The sequence below is a fragment of the Ictalurus punctatus genome, chromosome 11, assembly GCF_001660625.3.
Source record: "Ictalurus punctatus breed USDA103 chromosome 11, Coco_2.0, whole genome shotgun sequence".
Classification (NCBI taxonomy): Eukaryota; Metazoa; Chordata; class Actinopteri; order Siluriformes; family Ictaluridae; genus Ictalurus; species Ictalurus punctatus.
The window spans coordinates 16,339,701-16,362,511 of NC_030426.2; the positions used below are offsets into that span (position 1 = coordinate 16,339,701).

The following is a 22,811-nucleotide window of genomic DNA, read 5'->3' on the forward strand; positions in this document are numbered from 1 at the left end:
CTCTCTCTCTGTCTCTCTCTCTCTCTCTCTCTCTCTCTCTCTCTCTCTCTCTCTCTCTCGCTCTCACAACCTCTCTCTCTCTCTCTCTCTCTCTCTCTCTCTCTCTCTCTCTCTCTCTCACACTCGCTCGCTCTCAAAACCTCTCTCTCGCTCGCTCGCTCTCACAACCTCTCTCTCTCTCTCTCTCTCTCTCTCTCTCTCTCACACTCGCTCGCTCTCAAAACCTCTCTCTCGCTCGCTCGCTCTCACAACCTCTCTCTCTCTCTCTCTCCCCCTCTCTCTCTCTCTCCCCCTCTCTCTCTCTCTCCCCCTCTCTCTCTCTTTCCCTGTGCTTACCTTTGATTTCCTTGCTTTATATAAGCAGTTCTTAACCCGGGGGTCCCGACCCTACGGGGGGTCGTAGGAAAACTTTTATTTCGAACGACTGTACACAGAGGTACACAGAGAAGCCACTGGCGGATGTTTTGATATCTGTGCATGCCGAATATCAAGAACTGAATGGCATGGCATTGAAAAGAATTCTCCCATTCTCATCAACCTATCTCTGTGAGGCTGGTTTCAAAGCGCTGGTGTACCTGAAGAACAAGTATAGAGCCAGACTCATGGTTGAAGATAGTTTGACTCTTTTCCTCAGACCGCCTCGCATCCTCTATTAAGCCCAACCATCCTACTGTGTGACAATTCGGTAGATGTTTTCAAAATAATAATTTAACAGTAATATACTATATCAAATTTGCATTACCCACCCATTATATATTTGGTGTGCAATTAAAACGGCATCAAGTTTTCCAAGTTGTTTCTGAGGCATCCTATAGATACAGTAGGTGCTCACTACATAGGTGTAATATAATTGCATTGTAGAACTGATGTAATGCAGCATATGACCAATATAATTTCACTCAAGGTTCAGACACAAAAAAAGAGTGCCCATAAGGATCTGCTGTGTGTATATGTGTGTGCACACATGTGTGTGCATGCACGTGTGTATATTTATTGCCCACTTGAGAACATTCTGAAGGAAGCTCACTGACATACAATTTTCCGCTGCACACGTCTGTGTATGAATGTGTGTGTGTGTGTGTGTGTGTGCGCACAATTGTGTACGTGTGTAGGTGTGCATATATGTGCAGAAATGTGTAAACTCCCACATTAGAAAAGGAATTAGTTGTGTGAAACAAATGCCACTTTTCCACCAGATCGGTTCAAATTTCCCATAATCCTCCGCACTGTCATTACTCCTACCACCAAGTGAGCCATGCCATACCCAAGTACCAGTGCTGAATTTGGTTATCCTACTTACTCAGGTACCACATGAGCCGAGCAAGGACAAAAGCATGGAGATAAAAAATAGTGCAGACCAGAGTTTCAAGCAAGATTCCCAGTCATTACGAGGGAAATAAATCAAACACTACCCACAAACTCTGTGTTCCAGCATGACAACTTCCCTGTGCACAAAGTAAGATCCATGAAGATATGGTGTGCCAAAGTTGCTCTTGAAGACCTCGAGTAGCCTGTAATTGTAGTCCTGACCTCAACCACACTGAACACCTTTGGGATGAACTGGAATGTAGACTACACAACAGGCCTCATCACCTAACATCAGTACCTAATCTCACTAATGTTCACTGAACTCACTGAATAGGTAACTAGCTGAATGGGAACAAATCCCTGCAGCCATGCTCCCAAAGCCAGTGCAAAGCTTTCCCAGAAGAGTGGTGGTTATTATAACAGTAAAGACGAAACTAAATCTGAAATGGGATGTTCAACAATCTCATATGAGTGTTACGGTCAGGTGTCCACATACTTTTGGCCATATAGTGTACATCAAGGCATTTCTTTGAAGTACAAAAAAATGAACTCATGTGGTCACCCACTTGGTCACATCAAACCAAAGCCATACAATACAGTGATGCAGATGCTAACTGACCACATTATGGAATTAGTACTATATTTTGTTTGGCTCTGCACATGGACACATGCCAAGAGCTGGGCACAGGAAATGTCGTCATTTGCTAAATGCCAACTACGAGCACATCTGATATTCCCACAATCCCACAGAGCTGTTTCCGAAGGGAAACAAACAGACCCTTCCCCTCCTTAAAGACACAAACACACACGCACACACACACACACTTGTATGTTACATTCCCAAAATCCCTGTACGTGAGCTTCAGGGTTTCCTTTTCAACTCTCAACCAGGCTGAAACAACATTAGATTGACCCACATTCTCCTCATATTATACACAGGAATAACCACTGCATGTGACCTGTGTAGATCCCTAAACGTTTAATAATGCTGAACGCTGCAGAAAAGCTGAATTTTTGTTCTTACGATAAGTTGGATTCGGATGGATAGCAGCATCTGGGTAAGGAGGGGCAGGAAAACAGGGTCACTGCTCTGCTCACGGATGGGTATTTCTATCCACATAAACCAGGAGGAAGTAAAAGCATGAGCGATTAGATCAATCCTGCATGCTTGCTCACGGTATTATACGCTACAATTTCCCATGCTCCACCAAGCCCCTTACAGCACACAATATTGCACATTCTGTGTCTCGGAGGATCCTCTGTGTAATGGATGAGAGTGATGGGCAGGTAGCTTGTACGTACTTGTTGCATGTCTATTTCATTTATCATTGTCATTCCAAGTAGGGGTGAAAACAAGCTGGTAGGGAGACAAAGGGCAAAGGGCAAAAATATGACTGGCATAGTCAAGAGATGTCAATCAAATCTGCTCATTAGAGTATTCGGCCACACCTGAACAGTAATTACACCAATCTGATCAGGAAGTTTAGCTGGTACCGGAACAGCATTTTTTAAATCATATTTCTGTATTACTTTTTATTGTTTTACCTCAAACATTGTGGGATGTTTAACATAACGCTAAGCTTTGGTGCCATGCAAATATGAATAGTTTATACAGTTCATGACACGTGGAGTTTTATAGCAACCAAAATTTTTATTTGTATATCCATAAACATCTAGATTTGTGCAAACATATCATGACTTTTTTATGGAGGTATATGGCCCTTGGCGTACACTCTTTAAAATAAATAAATAAATAAATAAATAAATAAAACACTGTGTTAAAAACAACCCAAATTTGGTTATTTTTGACCCAACGGCTGGGTAAATGTAGGACAGAAAACATTTTTGGCTAAACTAACCCATCAAGTTGGGTTGTTCATTTTAACCCAGCAAATGCGTTGTTTTTCAACCCAAAGAATGGTTTCATTTTCACAAAAATGCTGGGTTCATTTTATTTCATACATGGGTTAATATTTTTAGAAAATGTCAAATACAGCACATTATAAACAGATATGTCAACATGGTATCTTTCAACATGGTATCTTTATTTATACACGAGAGGGTGTTCAGAAATGTATTGCTAGAGCTGCTAAAGTGGTGTTTATATATAGACTTTGAAGTAAATGACTCAAATAAGTCATATATTTTATAACAAAAATGTCACATTTTGATCAAAGGAGACGTTTAAAACATCCAAAATAATCTGAGTAATCAACTTACGATCCAGTGAGCATTACAAACAATTAAGCTAAAGCTAAAGTTTACATTTAATGTCATGTAAATAGGACTTTTTTCCACACATTTTTTTCTTTTTCTAGTGTACACTAATGGTTTCACGGATAAATATATTGATACGAACTTTGTTTCTCCAAAATAAATCTAAGTCTGACACCTCCACCTGAGGCGAATTCAAACAGTCCGACTTAATTTGACCCAAGGAGCTGGGCTGAGGCGTCGGGGTGGGAGGGGGGTGCATTGATTCAACTGTCAGTGAAAATGACTCATCTCTTAACTCAATGGTTGGGTTACACAAAACTACCCCAAAACAACCCAAGACTGAGAAAATAACCCAATTAAAATGACCCAAAAGGATCAACCCAGCATTTAGGTAGAAAAATAACCCAGCATCTCAGGTACACATGACTTTGAACTTTAAGTTGAATTTTCTAGCACAATAATGGCTAGAGTTAGGACATTGGACTTCTGATCGGAAGGTCGTGAATTCAAATCCCAGCACCTCCAAGCTGCCACTGCTGGGCCCTTGAGCAAGGCCCTTAACCCTCAACTGCTCAGTTATATAAAAAAATGAGATAATTGTAAGTCACTCTGGACTTAAGGGCGTCTGCCAAATGCCGTAAATGTAATGTAAATGTAGAGAGAGGAATAGCACTGAAATCACTAAAAGTACAGCCATCCGGTTTAGAAATTTGATGTAAGCTGTCCAGTCACTGGCTGCAACTCTCAATAGTAGATCCAAGGTTTCCCACTTCTGTCTAAGCTTCAGGCTTTCTCAGGCTGTACTTTTAGTTTCATCGTGCAAAAATTTTGCATGTGCTGAATCAAGTGATATTTTATAAACGGCCAAATAATGAGGTTGGAAGCCATGTTGTTAAATTAAACTAAATTTGCAATGAATAATGCGATGATTGCAACTATAGACTATTCATTAGCAAGATGCAAGATTATTATTATGGACTATTCATTAGCAAGAAGCAAGATATTGGCACCGTACTAGACTAGATGGCTTGCCATCTCTTCTCATTTACAGATCTTTCGTTTTATTTATTGTTAAACTGCTCGTGTTTTTCTGCTACATTGTCCTTCAGTTAACAGCATATGGAGAACTTTCCTCACGTAAAAATTAACAAAACTTTTCAACTTAAGTCGCCGTCTCTGAATATGGCCCATAAAGAGAAAGTTCAGCCTATTTCTCTTTGAGTGAAAGAGTTTCATCAGGAAATCAACAATGGGCTGTAAAACTGTCAGTACTGAAAGAGAAGCCAGGGACAGGAGGACGTGAGAATGAGATGACAGAGAGGAAAAGGGGACAGATGGATAGAATAAAAGAGAAGTAGTCAATCCTACACTCCACCGAGGGGAAAATCGTAAAGGGACCCATCAAAGGGTGAAAACAGGCAGTTGCTGTGCTTCTTGAACACAAAGCCAGACAACATCCCAAACCCCTGCGAAAAGGTTCTCCTCACGCTCCAAAACCTTTGCTGCATTACAAATATTTTTACAATTAACAACCCATCACTGAAATGAAATTCTGAAATGAAATTTATTTCTGTCCTGTTTATTTAGCCTCTTATCTGAGGCACTGGAATCAAAATGACTTCTAGCTAGCATTTTAAGTATTTTGTATATACAAATTTTAAATAAGTAGTGTGTGTGCGCTCATGTGTTTCTAAAGGCCACAAATGAAGCAATATTTAGCAGCGTGGCTGGACGGCAAGATAAACTGAGGCTTCATGTACACACTTTTAGAAACAGTGTTAGAAAGAACCCCCTCCGTTATGTAACAGAAACCTTAAAAGTTTCTACATAGAAAATTTCAATAGTGTTTCTCCTTCAGAGATTGTTTTAACCTAGAAGCATTTCAGGAGACTAAGAATCAATAGACAAAATACCTTTGTTCCTCAAAGATATCGCTAACAGACTAAGAAACCCTCAAAGAACCACTGAAGACCTTTAATTTTCTGTGCACACGCTGCCTCCGTTTATTAGGCTGAATCTAGGCTCATTTTAAACTAGAAACACTAACCATACTTCTTTGGCACCATTGAGGAACAACCTGTGATACAATCAGTGTGGCTTTTAGAAACAGAATCACAATTTTATCCTTTTTCAGAAATACTAGGGTCCAAAAGTCTGAGAGCACTAGTGAAAATGCTTCTACAACAATTTGCATTACAAATTAAATTACTGACAACTTAGAGTCTCTTAGTATTTGGTACATCCCTTTTCTGCTTCAATGACTATGTTTACATGGACAGCAGTAATCTAATTATTGACCTTACTCTGATTAAGATAATGTGATTAAGGTGTTTACATGAGTCGCTTTTAGAATACTCCTGTCATGTACCAGTTTTACATGTTTTAGAACATAATTAGAAACACAGACCGCGTCATTACGTCACCGCACCACGCCGTCCGACCATTTCAGCTTCGTGGCATACTTTTGTCCATTTTTATAAACAGCAGTGTAATACAGTGGCAAAAAATTTTTTTTTTAAATCATACGCAAGTCTTCTTGAGATTCTGAAAGACTCAACACTCTTTGAGGTAAGACATGCAATTCAGAGAGTTCAGTGGGCGGCTGTGGCTCAGGTGGTAGAGCGGGTTGTCCCTCAGGTGGTAGAGCGGGTTGTCCACTATTCGTAGGGTTGGCGGTTCAATTTCTGGCCCACGTGACTCCACATACCGAAGTGTCCTTGGGCAAGACACTGTATCCCAAGTTGCTCCCGATGGCAGGTTAGAGCCTTGCATGGCAGCTCTGCTACCATTGGTATGTGTGTGAATGGGTGAATGAGACAGTGTAAAGTGCTTTGGATAAAAGCGCTATATAAGTGCAGACCATTTCTGCAGCTAGTCCAGGTGCTCAGTGGCTACTCATTACCTCCATCAGGTGTGTTGCGTCAGTATAGGGTTAAGCAAATGGGTCAGTGACCAATGGAACACAACAATGTCTAACTCATGGTAAACTAAGCAGGGAAGCTTGATCACGTAACAACACAATTTTTGCACATAAGGGTGAAATTACAACCAGAGGCAAAAAAAAAAAAAAAAAAAAAAAAAACCTTTTAGACTGCGCAGGCCTTTGTTCCAGGTCCAAGCACATTACCAGGTGTGCACAGCTGTAAATCTGAGCTTCTGTGCAGGTTCAGGGACAAGCAGGCCACTGAGTTAAAGTTCAGACAGAGGATCACATATGGCCAACTACATATCTTTGTGCAGTGTGTGTTTGATCAAGAGGAGGAGAATACACACTCATCAGTTAAGAGTAAATGAGGTGTGATTGCAGGAAGGTCAGTATTGAGATTTTTGTTTTTTCCTTTTTGTGTCTCAAATAGCATATTTTACATACTTTTAGTTCTGGTAATGTGTTTATACTGGGAATGCAACTTAAAACAACCTAATCTGTCATTTCTTTTTAAAATGAATCTTATGTTTGATTTGAGATGTTATATTCGAGATGTAAAATCTCAGGTGTGATAGTATGTGGTGTATCTATCGTTCAAAGATACAGTGCACTGTGCACAATTTAAAGCTCTCCCATTTGTTCACATTCTTAGAATTATTTTTTTTATCTCACTCTCTCTTTCCATTGCTCCTTCATCTACAGTGCTTACAGTAGATATAAATCAGTGCTGTTTGAAGTGAGGGATGACATGGTTTCTCCAGGGGGCGTACAGAATGAGGGAAGGAAGGAAGACGAGTCTCTCAGTCAGCACATGGGCAGACAGCTGCTGAACTCAGACCAGCACACGCGCGTGGATGACCGACTTTACAGCCTGACATAGAGTTAGACACTACAACAACGGTCTGACGCGTGTACACACACACATACATACACACACACACGCGCGCTCATGCTCGCTCACACACACATACATGCACACATTCATGGTCACACCAATATTTCAATCAAAAAACTAATAGGTTTAAAAATGTCTTCAGACATGACACTTCAGTTGAGTATTTTTAATCATTTCAACTCATTTGTTTCCCATACTCAGACTATGTCGAGCTCTCCATGCATGTGATAAATGGACAGTTTTTCTGTCAACCCCTCCCTCTGACAGCATCACTGCCACTACATCCTGTTCAAAAGAGTCTTAATGTGTGAGATGCAACAATATTACACAGGGAACATGTTATTCTTTTATCCAACTATTCAAATGCACCATCTAAGCCCACAATGAACATGATGGGCAGATTACCTTGCGTCCATCTCCCCTGCTCTGTGTAGAGGAAGAGGGCTTTTGAGTGGCACACGTGTATCTCTACATGTGTACTGTGTATACATAAATATTTCTCCCATTAATTAGAAATATTACTCCCATTCATTAAATATATTACTCCATTTCCCTTCACATATAGACACTTAAACAGTACTCATTTATGATTGGCAGGAAGGCATCCATTACTTTATTTCATAGGGATGTCTCTGATGTCAATCAAACATTTTATCCCGGTAATAAACCAATGCCCCTGATAGTCATTTAACCATGTTGGAAACGTAACCATAACAACAAGCCAGTTTCTGAACTGTATGTAATAGAAATCAACTTAAAACTGTAATTAAACAGACTTCTAAATAAACAAAGCATCTTCGCCAAACAACAAGCTTACTTCAGGACCAGACACGAAGCAGTGAGCCAGCCTGTGAGTGCGAGTCAGTCTCTGTCATACACAACATGAGAACATGTGCACAGTGCACCTGAATAAACTCTTGGCAGCTCTCGTCTGTGGCACATAAACAGAGCAAGAGAGTCCAGTATCAGAATAAACAGCAATGAAGCCTGTGGCTGTTTGAAGAGCCGTTCCTCTTACTCTGCCTCGACTTCTCTTGGCACATAAACAATAACGTCAAGCTTGTCAGAGCGTAGAGAGTCACAACATTCTCTCTGCAGAGACACACTGAGCATTCCAGGTAACGGAAAGGACTCTAGCAGATAGTGAGAAATTGGTGAACAGCTCGTTCACTAAGACTGATAGGGACAGGGGCCACTCTTTATTCACCAAGACTGAGACAGGCACAGAGACCATGCTACGTCCACATTAATCTGGATAAATCTAAAAACGCGTCTTTTTATCCACGTTTTGGCCTTCCGTCCACACCGAGATGGTGTTTCGAAAACGCTCTCCCAAGTGGATATGTTTGAAAACGACGTTTTCGTGTTGTAGTGTGGACTGACAAAATGGAGATATTCCAAAACGATGATGTATTTTAAGTCATGTGACCCATTCAACTCAAAACAAACAAGATGGTGGACAATGTTGTAGTACCTACTATCTAGAACCCCCTATACACCAGACAGACACGAAGGCATTTGAGTCATCGTTAAATACGAATGTTTTTTTGTACAACCTTCAGATTGCATTTTTAAATAAACGCCTGACCGAAATGATGCAGGACAAAGCTTCTTACATTTTTACGAATGCGCAGTATAGGTATGTATGGTAAGTGTTTTCAGACATTTCGGTGCGGATGAGCAATTTTTGGAAAACGTTTGAAAACGCCAGTGTAGACGGAGAGTGTTTTAATACGAAAATGCAGTTTTCAGATCTATCCGGATTAACGTGGACTATGTAGCCACGTGTGTGTGTGTGTGTGTGTGTGTGTGTGTGTGTATGTGTGTGTGAGAAAGAAAAAAAATCAAAAAGAGCACTGTGAAATGAAAAGCATTGTGTAGTTGGCCTTTTAAACATTCCCATATACACCAGCCATGAAGGCATTTGAGTCATGTCAGAAAGCGGCCTGTTCCTGTGAGACAGAAAGACAGAAAGAGTGACAGTGACAGAGACAGAGAAAGGGAGTGTGAGACATGCAGTATGTAGGAGGCGAGTATAGTAGGAACCCTAAAAAGCCAAAAGAGCCCATTGTGAACCCTCTATATTGGCTTTTGTGGGTGCCATTGACATCATGTCAGAGGCCACCTAAAAGTCAGACCTCTTCCTTGTTTAACACAAAAGATTCTGGGGAGAAGCCTGGAGGCCAAAAGCATAAAGCAAAAAAGAAAAAGAAAAAAGCCAGCAAGAGGCACATGATAAATAAATTGGCCTCTGTTTAAAGACCTTCAATCTACTAAATGTGCCTTTCAATACCCTTCCAGAAAGTGTGGCCTCTGTGGCTGTCATTTTCAGTTAGGGAGGCATGTCTTTGTGTCTGTTAGTCTAAGTGATGGACAGGGTGTGGTCTCTGTCTGTCAGTCTCAATAAAGGAGGTGTGACCTCTGTGCTTAAATAAAAACAATCTACAATATTGAATTGTCAGCTGCGTCTTTCTTACATCATGCATCATTATGCACATCTCACCACATCGGAAGGAGAGAGCAACGATCCTAATAAAACACAAAAAAGATATAGTGTGACAAATAGATTCTTTCATGCACATGAAAGACTGAGCGATACACTCTAAAAGTGATTGAAGTTATGTATTGCACAAGAATGGAGCATTTACTCCCCTTTCGGGAAAAAAATTCTGCAACCCTTTCCATCCATGAGATGAAACTCTCTCTAGGGGTGGAGGAGCAGAGAGAAGACGAGTAGGAGAGGATTATGGACTCTCAAAGGAGTCACAACCTGGAAAACTTCAGTTGTGTGTATTAAATCAGACCTGATCTGTAAATTAGCCCATGGGACAAACTCTGTCTCTCTCTGTCTTCTCAGAATGAAAGACAGAAGAAAAAAAAAGATGTGTGACTGTATTTTGGTACCTCGAATAGTGAAGGCTACAGCAGGGGAAGAGCTTTCTCTTACAAAGCTCTACAGTTATGGAACAGTTTTCCTATTAGTGTTCAGGACTCGGACACAGTCTCAGTGTCCAAACCGAAAACATATTTTTTTAGTCAAGTCTTTTGTGAATAGTGTTTTTCTTAGGTAAAGGAGCAGATCTTGAGGGCTCATGGGCATAGCACTCTATGTGGTGAACTGGGATGACTGAATGTTGTTGCCACCCCACTTTCACACGTTCACCCAGGTTTGCTGATGGTAGAGTGTCTGGCTGCCTTATGTCCCAGGGCACCATCAGGTCTGTGTTACCTTCAAGCTCTCCCTTTTAGTCATGCCATCGAAGCTAGTCTTGCCGGAGTCCCTGTTTGCACTCACGCAAAGTACTTTGTCCTTAAGGATTACAGGACAATAAGCATACAAAATAATCTCTCTCTCCCTCTGTCAAGCCACACACAACCCTTTCTGCTCTCCGGACCTGCCTGGTCCATCCAGATGCCCAACTTCTGGTTGGAGTTCTCATCAACTGGAAGTCACATGCTGCTTCTGATGATGGTTCCACATGGTGCAGTCTCACGATCATTGAGATTACTGAGGATGGTAGCACTTAAAAACCATAAAGATGGCTTTGGACCTCAGCTCATGTGAACAGTTATGCTGTGATGGCTAGGACTACAATTGTTATGATAGCTTTAGGACTGCAATTGTCACAAACAGTTTTGCACTCAAGTCTCCATCAGTGAACAGTGGAGAAGTTCAACAAAACAGACTTCATGTAAAAACTGTAATGTATTTCCTGGTTACACAACTGCAATATTTGATCATGTAGTATTAGCACATTTGTAGAAGGGATTTATTTATAATTACACTATCCATTGTTACCCAGATGAGGATGGGATCCCTTTTGAGTTTCTTCCTCATAGTGTCTCAGGGAGTTTTTCCTTGCCACAATTGACTCTGGCTTTCTCATTACGGATAAATTCATACATTTAAAATCTATACCCTGAATTTATGTATTTCTGTAAAGCTGCTTTGGGACAATGTTCACTGTTAAAAGAGCTGTACAAATAAAACTGAACTGAATTGAATAAGTATATGAATTATAAAGTAGTGCAACAGAAAGATAAAAAAACGAGAGCGAGCATATTTCAAAGTACAGGAAGAAAGTAAGTGGCACCGAAACAAACTAGAGGGAGCGTAGTGGGTCTGAAATGCCTCCACTACTCAGAGTCATGCAAATGTGTCCTATATTCTCTTTATTTCGCAAAGGCTGCACACTCCCCAGACCTCAACACTCGTGCACTGTGTTTTTCTTTTTGTTATTACTCTAAACCAAGTGAAAGACAAAATGGAAAGAGCAGGATCAGACCAGCTGTGTTCGATTAGGGGCCTCGTGCATGATAACCATACACACGCTTATGAGCACAGAAGAGACAGAGGGGCAGGAGGACTCAGAGAGAGAGAGAGAGAGAGAGCTGCTGGTTAACAACATATAAGTGATATCTATCCTTACATACAAGCTTTTAAATGATTGAGAGAGAGAGAGAGAGAGAGAGAGAGAGAGAGAGAGAGAGAGAGAGAGAGATCAGATGGATGGTGAGAGATTTGGGGTGTGTGTGTGTGTGTAAAATTTCATGCAGTAGCATGCATGTATGTAGGGTGAGAGAGAGACAGAGACAGAGACAATCCCTCTGACAGACGTATTGAGATCGTCTGTCACGGTGTAAAAGGCAGTCAGTTGTAACTAAAGCAGTGTGGACTGGTTGCTATATAAACATCCCAACGTATCTCACTGCAGAGGAGTCTGGTTAATGAACAACTGGCAACATCTGCTTTAGAAACGAGAGAATGCTTTCTCCAACTAGTCTCTCTTCTCTCTTTCTCTCTCTCCTGCTGTCCCTCATTCACTTACTCCTGTCCCCTCCTTTTATCTCTGCCTTGCTCACTGTTCTTATCTTTCTTTCTCTCCCTCCATTCCATTTTTATTTCTAAAACTCCTGCTTTCTCTTTCACACTCTTTTCCCCTCTTTCAGTCCCCACTGAAAGTCTTTATCCCATCTTTCCCAGTGTTAACCTTCACGCTCAGTCCATCTCCCCCTTCATTTTCTTACCCCCTTTTGCCTCCTGTCCCACTCATACGTTTCCTCCCTTTGCTCTCTGCTCCCTTTCCCTTCATGTCCCCCTTGCTTTCTGTCCCTCAATCTTCTCTCTCTCCCGCAATCCGTGTGTGTGTGTGTGTGTGTGTGTGTGTGTGTGTGTGTGTGTGTGTGTGTGTGTGTGTGTGTGTGCGCGTGTGTGTTGGAATATTGTGGCTTGGACCGTCTCCCCTCTACTCCACTGCCATGGCTCGCATTACTGGTTGCGCAACAGTCTCTGGCAGCGCACACATTTTGGCCCATGTAATAACACACACACACACACACACACACACACACACACACACAGAGAGAGATAACTTGCACTCAATTACCATATATTGAACCAGCTTTCATACAACATACACAGGTAGTCTGAGATGGAAAGCTGGAGAGAATTTTTAAATGCAACATAAAAGCAAAATGTTGTTAAATCTATCGTTTTTTTTTCAGACTGCCAGACTAAACAAACACAGTTCGCTTTCGCAACCACGGCTGGATTTGCTCAGTGTTTGGGGTCTGTTGTCTCGACAACATGTTTTTTTCCCGGCCAGATAGACCATTGCTACATACTAATCATCAAAACCTGTTAACCCATTCAGACCAATCCTACAGCAATATCAGCTCATGCTATGTGTTTTGTTTTTCGCTCTTCAACTCAGTAGCTTAAAATAATGGGCTTCATCATGCTGACATTCAATAAAAACATTTGCTTTTATAGATCAGTGTCAGAACAGCAACCGTTTCATTGCATATAGTTTAATCTTCATCTGCCATTTTTGTTAGTAGTGTATGGACACACATTTGATTTGGACAGTTTTTAATCTTCTGGTTCAGGTACGAATGTATAAGTAAGGGCCACATTTTCAACCTTTTGTGAAATATGCTATGAATATCACCATGTTCTTGCCCATATAAAACCATATGCTTATTATCTTTTTCATTTACGGCATTTTGCAGATTTGAATTCACAACCTTCTGATCAGAAGTCCAACATCTTAACCACTGAGCTACTACTTGCCAACATGACAACTTTTTATGTATTATCATTTGGTAGGTGCACTACATTCAGACTGTCATGTTCCGTCTTATTACAGTCATTCATTCATTCATTCATTCATTCATTCATTCATTCATTCATCTTCAGTAGCCGCCTTATCCTGGTCAGGATCATGGTGGATCCAAAGCTTATCCCAGGAACACTGGGTCTGAGGCAGGAATACACAATGCACAATTCACCTTGCACATACACATTCACACACTTATTTCATACCAAGGGATAATTTAGAGTAGCCAGTACACTTGCTGGCATGTTTTTAGGAGGTGGGAGGAAACCAAAGAACCCAGAATTCACATGGACACGGGAAGAAAAAGCAGAGAAGCACAGAACAGACGATAACCCGAGCTCATGATCAAACTGGTGTGAGACAGCAACGCTACCTGCTGTACCAACATGCTGCCCAGACATAGTGAGGAGGAGTTTTTAGTGAGTGTTGTATCTCCATCCATCCATCCATCCATCCATATTCTGTGCCGCTTATCCTACACAGGGTTGTGGTGGCACCTGGAGCCTATCCCAGGGAACTCGGGGCACCACGCTGGGGACACCCTGGACAGGGTTCCAGCCCATTGCAGGAAACAATTGCTCACACATTCACACACTACGATTTTGAATTTGGATATGCCAATCAGTGCATGTCCTTGGACTGGGGGAGGAAACCGGGGTAGCCGGAGGAAACCCCCGAAGCATAGGGAGAACATGTATACACCACACACACAGGGCGGAGGTGGGATTCGAACCCCTAACCCCAAACACTCACACTAGGTGTAAAAGAGATCACATATGATATGGATGAACTGTTGTATCCTGTGCACCAGTCATCTGATTTCTTTATTTACCTCATCCAAACACACTGGCAAATCAAGCTGACGGCAGTCCGAGAAGGACTCTTATACCTCCATGTCAAATTCCCCTATACTGGCATTGAGGGACGGTAAAATAGATGGAGTGATGACAGTGGAGCAAGAGGCCAGGCCTCACAGCATGCACTGCATCAACTGCCCGAGTAGTTATTGGCAGTTGGCACAATCCAACACCTGGCTCAACTCCCAGTGCATTCTCCATTTCAGCACTTAAACCTGAGCACCTCAGTGTCACAACACGGCCGGGGACTTCGTTTTAAAAACCTGGTCCTACTATACGAAATGTAAAATAAATAGAAGGTTTTAGAATTTTGAAATATTTAAAACAAAGAAAGTAAATGTTTAATATCTTGAATGTTTAATATAAAAGATTTTGCACTATTCCTAGTTCCCTATTTGAATGTAAGCAAATTTGTTATATTAACCATGTTAACTGCTTTGTACAAAAGGTCAAGTTTTCCTTGAGTTTTATCCATTCCAATAAAGCATGAGTTCAGGTGACACTCCAATGGATCTGATACAACATGAATCATCAGGCTTTACAAACTTGTGGAGTCAATGCCAGCTTGAGTGCACACTAAACTCATTAAAGCAAAATGGGGACATGAACTTTTCACTCAAGCTGATAATAGAATTTGTAATGGGGAAAAAACTATGATATTGGAAAAGAACACAAAATAGAAACTTTACTAGTGGTCTAAGTATCTTGGACCCGAAAGCATCTATAGTTCTGTAGGGAGTAGGGAGGTGTGGCGTCTATCAGTCACAGTAAAGGGGAGTGGCCACTGATCTGTGATACCAGTCAATCACAGATCAGTCTTAAAAGTTAACACTTTATTTCCCTCCATAGAAAAATGGGCATTCATGCAGACTGGTGAAACATTGAGGAGGAAGTATTAATTGGATTTTTAAAATTAATTGGATTTTTAAAATCATATAACAAATAGAAGTTAGCAAGTAAAATAGTACTTGATGTACATTTGATGCAGTCTTTCTCTTCATCTGTCTGTCTGTCTGTCTGTCTGTCTGTCTGTCTGTCTGTCTGTCTCTCTCTCTCTCTCTCTCTCTCTCTCTCTCTCTCTCTCTCTCTCTCTCTCTCCACCTCTCTCATATTGCATATATTATTCCATATCATTGCACAGCGAAATAGCTCAAAATGTATCATTTTGAATGTTTGTGTGGACTACATGTAATTATCAAACTGTTTATTGAACACACATCAAAATTGCATCTCATCACCTTGGAAAGATACACACATCTACAGAGGACACACAACCTGAGTTTTTCAAAAACTTTCTGGTGCTGCTGCCATGCAAAGTACACCTTCATTTTTTTTAAAGAGATGGAGAGAACAAGGAGATAAAACATATATTTGTCGAATGATCCAATCATAAAATGTATTCATGTCCCAATCATGAAGGCTGAGCAGATATATTTATGCAGAACAGACTGAACTCTATTAACCAAAGTGCAAGAACAAACACAACAACAGAAATGTGATTGCCTCAGCAGTCCATTTCAAATGAATCACGGCCAAAATGTTGACGCAACAGATTAAATTATGAGCAGGTTTTAGATTTCCACAAGCAAAGAAAATAGGGAAACATATCTTAAGTTGAACTGAAAATACTGTTTGCGATTTCCACCTGTCCATGGCATCTAAACTGCATGAATCCAGGCTACTCTCAGGATAATCAGAACCCACAGACCACAATGAAGATAGCGATGGGCAATATGGCAAACATGTATGAAAATGTCGTATCATGACAACAATATGTATCACCTTCTTTTTTCACAGAGCTAACACATTGTAAACAGTTTGTTTTTTATTCCCAAATTGAAGTTTAGACAGTCCATTAATCTTCGTCATTAAAATGTGCAAACTGGCGTAGATGACTGCATTTCCTGCATGTTGGAGCTATGGAGGAATGCTACAATGCTGGCATGAATGATGTGAAGGAAGAGGCTCTTCAGTGAGCTCATTGTTTTAAAGAGCAGGTCACAGCGGGAACCTGTGCTTAACCCATGGGCTGTTCAGACCGAGGAGACATTGTGTGCCTGCTTTTCCAGTTCAGAAATGTTTCCAGAGCCAGCTCTGTCCAGGAGAGTTACTACCTATTTGTTTCCTATCATAATCTGCATTGTTGTGAATGATTTCTTTTTTTTGAGGGGGGGACAGTTTTCACTTTAAAAGCTACAGTCCAGGCAGAAATTAAATGGATGAGAGGAAGAAACAAAACAACATTTCAAACCAATAAACCAGGACTTGACAAACGGTATTGTTTCTATTAGGCTTGTTTACTTGTTTGTGGTATTTATCAATAGTTTTTTGCCTTCTGAACCGTTGCATGATGTGTGGTATGAATGATCAGGTGATTCGATTTGCACTGGGTTGGGTTTGACAAAAAAAAAAAAAAAAATGTGCAAAAATGTGTGTAAACAGGATATTCAGATTGATTTAGAGTTAGAGATTGGCCCTGTCAGCACTTTTCATAATGCACATCACCACAACATTTCTCATTTGATGATGGGAGGGAGCAGGGAAATTCCAAACATGGGGCAATGTGTGAGGACCTGACAAAACAAGCAACACTGCCTGACTCCGACATGAGATCCAGAAATAGGAGCGAGTCACTGGGAACACACCCTTCACACTCTCACATACATACACACACACACACACACACACACACACACACACACACACACATAATGTCTCATACCGCATGCTAAAGACCTAATAGCAATCTTGTACACATCAGCATTGCACTTCACTCACTCTTCCTCACTGTGGGGTCTCAAAATTTTTCAAGGCCTCAGCAACTGACTTATTTTTGGTACTTTTTGTAGACCGAGCTCTATGTTTTTATGGAGGTCTAGTTCTTGAGTGTTCTAGGTGTTGACGTCTTGTCAGTTCAGAACTAAAATCCCACCTGCCATTTTTAACTATGGCCTTAAACAGAAGCACACACATTAGTCACCCTTTATGTTTCAGCACAGCAGTCATCTCAAAGTCTGAAAGAGCACCTTTATGTCTGTCTTTATGAGCCATGAGATAGAGGCAGGCCACAGAAACCCTCTGAGCTACTGGTAATAAATTACCAATCAATCAAAGGAAAAGAGAGATAATAAAGGGTCTTTGTGCCATGTTGCAGCAGGTTTGCTCACTTTGTGGTTATGACTGCTGAGAGAGAGAAGGGTGGAGTGATGAGTAAAACAGCTCCTACCTGCAGAAGCCAAAGTGCTGAAGGAAAAGAGGAGGATGACTACAAGGCGTGTGTGTCCCATCACGTAGGGGAAGTGAACACGAGATTTCCAGAAGAGAGGGTAGAGTTTCTCCTCAGTACACTCCACACAGGAATGCCCCCTGAAAAGCATACACAGAGAAACAGTTATTAATGCTGCTTTCGTTTTTTTTTAAAGAAATTTTCTTTATTTATAAAAGTGTACAATTTCGTATTTTTCTTTAATATTCAGTTATTTTGTAACTCAAGCTTAAGCAATACAAATGTAACTTTGTTAACCCAATAAAGTACCTTGAATTGAATTAAATTCAATTAGCGCTGCACATGACTGGCAAAGATAATATATTGGGATTATATTACTATACATTATAAAGAGGTCTGTGTGGAGTTCTGCATGTTCTCCCTTGTTTCTGTGGGTCTGCTAAGCGTTCTCTGGTTTCCTGCTACCTCCCAAAACCACGTAAGCGGGTGGACTGGCTATGTTAAATTACCCCTAGGGGTGAATAAGTGTGTGAATGTGTGTGTGCATGGTGCCCAGCAGTGGATTGGCCTCCAATCCAGGGTGTATTCCTGCCTCAACCCCAATGGTACCAGGATTTTTTAATCATAAATTGTTTTGTTTTTTTATCATTGCCACTGTTTATCATAAAATCCATTGAAAACTCCCCTCCTCTGGACCAACATCAAACAATAAAAATGCACTTGTTAAACTTCTCATTTGGATTTTATAAAGCCTAATATTGTGCTATTCATTAACAAACGATATTATTAAACCGAGTTTAGAGAGAGAGAGATGGAAAGAGAAGGTAAGTGGGTATGTGTCAGAACACAATGTCAGTTTCTATTAAGCAGAGAAACGGTCCCATCTGATGGTTCTGATGTTCTAAAACCTCAACAAATAAATATAAATTGCTGTGTTTCCATCCACTGCTTTACTGTTGTATACAATCATTACACAAAAAGAGCACCATCCAAAACACACACAGTCACGAAGAACCTGTCATTTATTCTACAGATGTTTCTATCTTCGCCTTACCCATTTGCCTACTTTACACCTCAGACAATCATAAAATCTTTCTGTTCTGCACATATTCAAAACTTCACATTAAACACATGAATGGAAACTTCATTGTGGCACATCCTGAAAAGGTTGATAGGACAAGAGCAGCTACAGCTAATGGAAGGGTACGTGTAGTACATCCTTACCCGTTATTAAGCCTTTTGTGAGATTTGGTAATGAAAGACAACAATCAAAACTCTGAAAATCCCATCTCATGGAAGAACTTCACTCTCACACTCTCCCTCTCCATCACTCTCTTACTTTCTCCATTATTCCCTTCTCCCGCTCACTCCCTTGCACGCACACACACACACACACACACACACACACACACACACACACACACACACTGACACACACTGTAGTCATCCCTCTCTCATTCTCCCTCTTGGGCCATGTGATACTGAGCAAGATGGAGAAAATAGACGAAACTGACACCGGACTGAAGAACCACCAGGGTGTCCTGGCTAAGAGGATTAACAGGTGGCCAGAGCTAATCACCAGAACCCCAACTGACCCCTAGAATGGAGTGAGGAAGTCGTGCTCCGTCCAGCATGAGCTAAACACAACACAGCAGCACACAACTTTACATCATCCATTACACTTCATGCACTTCTACTACATTCAAGTGCAAAAGTATGAGTCCACTGCCAACAACTGTATCATTTCATCTGTTATTTTAAACCAATATTAAAATCCTGGCATGCCCTGTATTCTTGGGCCATTAGCATTGATTCATTCCGATAAAAGCAGGAGACTGACATAAAAAGAACCGAACAGAATCAAACAAATGCACATGCATGGACAGAGAGTCCCTGCTATGCAAAAGCCAAATTCCTGTTAAACTCTGCTTATGACAATACCTCCTACTCTGCAGAGGGAAAGACTAGCCAATCAATGAACACAATGGGTGTTACAGGACTTTGAGGTCGATGGCATAAACAGGAACGTCTGCTGTGCGTCTGTGCAGCGTCCCGCCTACAACACTCACTCAGTCATGCTGACATTGTGTTCAAGCAAAGCGAGTGTCCAGCTTTCAGCAAAGACACACAGCACAACTTTAAGGCCTTTCAAGGAGAAAAACCTTCAGGAATTTCCATTTTGTCTTCAGCTCTATGGAACGGGTGTGTATGAAGAAGTACGTTTACAGGGGTGATAAACGTGAAACCACGCTTGGCAGAAACATCTGGAAATCAGATGTTTCCAGAAAATCAGGATTGCACAACAGGTTACCATTGCCAGTAAGTAGGAAGGATCTAAACGGTTCCACCCGTCTCATATTTAAGTGGAAATGGTCAAAGAAGCAATGCATTCAACAATGTATTGATAAATTTTGATTCCACAATCACAGTTCACAGACAGAGACAGAATCTTCTGTTACGGGTTTAGAACAAGGCAGCTGGGTGAACTCCACGGATGTACACACGATGTGAAAAATGGCTGTGATTGGTCATTACAAATGAGCCATGCAGAAGCCAATTCATTCAGAAGCCAACTGTACTGCTTAGGTTTCACTAGCATGCTATACTGGCCATCCTCATTCCTACTTTATTTAATGCTCTCATGTACGGAAAGATCCTCCTCTTCCTCATTTTCTATCATTGGTTTGTGTACTTCTGTGCCATTGTAGTTTATGCTCTTGTTATTCATCTTCTTCATGTGGTCATGGAAATTTTGACAGCATCACCTGCAGTACTAGAGCACTTATACGTAGCATAAGTGGGTGGACTGGGTATGCTGCATAAGGAAACATGTGAAGGTGGTTTTATCTTCACACAACAACCACAGATATCGTCTCCTTATTAATGCAGAGGCCTGAGTCCCAGTAAACTAGGTGTGGTCTCTATGTTTATAGTGCTGCATGTTCCTTTTTTGTTAGCTAAAAGGTAGCCAGCTATCTGTGATGACTGATCGATATTTACCACCTTAAAATGTCAATTTAACAATCTAACATGTTTGTTTGTTTGTTGACTAACAACAACCCTAACCCTAACCCTTTGCTTTAGACAGTGATCTAAAGCAAACTCATTCAAAGGTAATTAGTGCGACTCATGCTGTGAGCAGCCATGTTGATGATTTGAACTCAGATATGGAAGACCATCCCGAGTAGGAACTGTGTTCTTTGTTTTTTTCTAGTCAGAGTTCAGAAATTATGAGTTACAACCTTTATTTGAATATGCCATTAGTACAAGTGAATGAGGTGTGGCCTTTGTACCAGCAAATTAGTGAAGGAGCCATGGACATTGACTGTCAGTTCAAGTGATAGGGGCAGGGCATATGTTCCTGTCACAATTTTAATTATTTTTTTCATTAAAACTTAACAGACTGCAAAACCTCAAAATCATCAAAATGGCTTCTCATATTATTTCATTTGCTTAAAATGTATCTTTCACACGGCTATAATTAATCAAGTACATGACATACTATACAATTACACTGTGCACTATGCCACCTTGCCTTGTATGAATTTTAGAAGGGTATTATCATCTCAAATGAAACCCGAGCGCTTTTTACTAACCAGAAGTATAAGCCAGATGATGGCACATGATGTCAAGCCCACGTAATGCGACGCCACTAGCTTTAGCAGAATACCGGTTTCCAGAGTCAACGTTATGCTAAACATGACCTCATTCACCATCAGATGGAGGTGTAATGGTCAAGTGACAGCGGAAAAAAAGTGTACGGGAAGCATTTTACATTAAATGTAGTGTAGAAGACTATAACCTGTAAACTTTACAAAGCGGAGCTTGTGTAGTACAGAAGCACGACAGTGATGCACGAGCACAAACTTATGTTTATATCCAAAACTCTCCACTGTGTACAAGGGGTTGGGGAAACTGGTGCGAGCTGCTTAAAAGATTGAGTTTAATTCAGGTTTATTGTCATTATATGCTGTATAACGGAAGTTATCTATTAGTAACAGGGCCGCATTGCTCCTCACTCACAATGCAGACGCGGTGATAAACAGTGTAGCGCAAGTAAGATCTGTAATGTCTAAAACGGTACGATTAAAGTAAACATAAGTAAAACAATATGCCTAAATGCAGTGAGTAACAGAAGCCATGAGGTGAGGTGAAAGTGAGATTTTATTATTAATTTAGGACTGAAGTTTAATTATCAGTGCTTTTTTGTGCATGCATGAAAAATAATACGTAAATACTATTATATAATGTAAACTTTATATATAAAAAATTGGACAAACAGTTGTGTTAATGTAAAGTTTTAGACTGAAGTGTATATCTGTAACAGTTTGTGGATTTTATTTTAAATAAGTGAAAAAACAGCACTGAAAGATATTTTTTATCTGGTTAATCGCTTAATTAACTAATCGGCCGATTAAACGATTATGAAAATAATCGTTAGTTGCAGCCCTATAATCAAGTATCAATATGTGCATCAAGTTGTCTTAGAAAGAGACACAAGAGGAGAAGTAATGATGATGATTATGAGATCATCATTTAACTCACAATCATTATAAAAGGGCAATTGTGTAGGCCTCTGAAATCCTCAGAGCAATTAGTCCTGAAACCACATGTAATAAAATACAATGGTAGGAAAACCCAAATTTGGTGTAGTCCTTCCTTGCGGTATCTTCCTTGCTTCTCTTTTTTCATTCTCTTTCTCTCTCTCTCTCGCAGAGGGCTAAGGTGCACTTTTCCCTCTCTCAGCAAACAGCTGTGGTACACAGCAGCAGCTGCTGAAGCAGGGAAGTCCTTTTAGAAGATCTCAACAAATACGGCATGTGCAGCACCGTGGCTCGGGTCACAGCACCTAGTAGAACATTGTTTGATTTGTGCCTCAGATTCACCCACACATGCATACTATACAGCTCATAGACTCACAGCTCACATGCAGAGTGAAGTTTTTGTACTCACATTGTCTGTCTTATCAAAGGCTGGAGAGAGTTTAGCACTATTAATTCACAATTAGAGGAAGCTAGAGATCAGACAGCAGCTCCAGGTCAGCAGTGGCTATTGTCAGCAAACCTATGTACTAAAACAGTAGCTAACATTCTGATACAGTGGTGCTCAGAACCCTTTAGAATTTTCAATACATCTGCATAAATATGACCTAAAACGTCATCGGATTTTCACACAAGTCCTAAAAGTACACAACAAAAACATACCTGTGAGTGGAAAAATAAGTGAACCTCCACGATTATGAGTTAATTTAAAGATGAAATTA

At 40.7% G+C, this 22,811-nt stretch overlaps 1 protein-coding gene across 4 annotated transcripts in view; it reads right to left on the reverse strand.

Moving 5' to 3' along the window:
* tgfbr3 (transforming growth factor, beta receptor III) overlaps nt 1-22,811 on the reverse strand; it is a 112,841-nt gene that overhangs the window by 83,773 nt on the left and 6,257 nt on the right. For all 4 annotated transcript variants that reach the window (XM_017479862.3, XM_017479861.3, XM_017479865.3 and 1 more), the window contains exon 2: nt 17,549-17,688. In XM_017479862.3, the coding sequence (XP_017335351.1) occupies nt 17,549-17,609 (61 nt within the window). In that variant the 5' untranslated portion in view covers nt 17,610-17,688. The remainder of the gene's footprint in view (nt 1-17,548; nt 17,689-22,811) is intronic.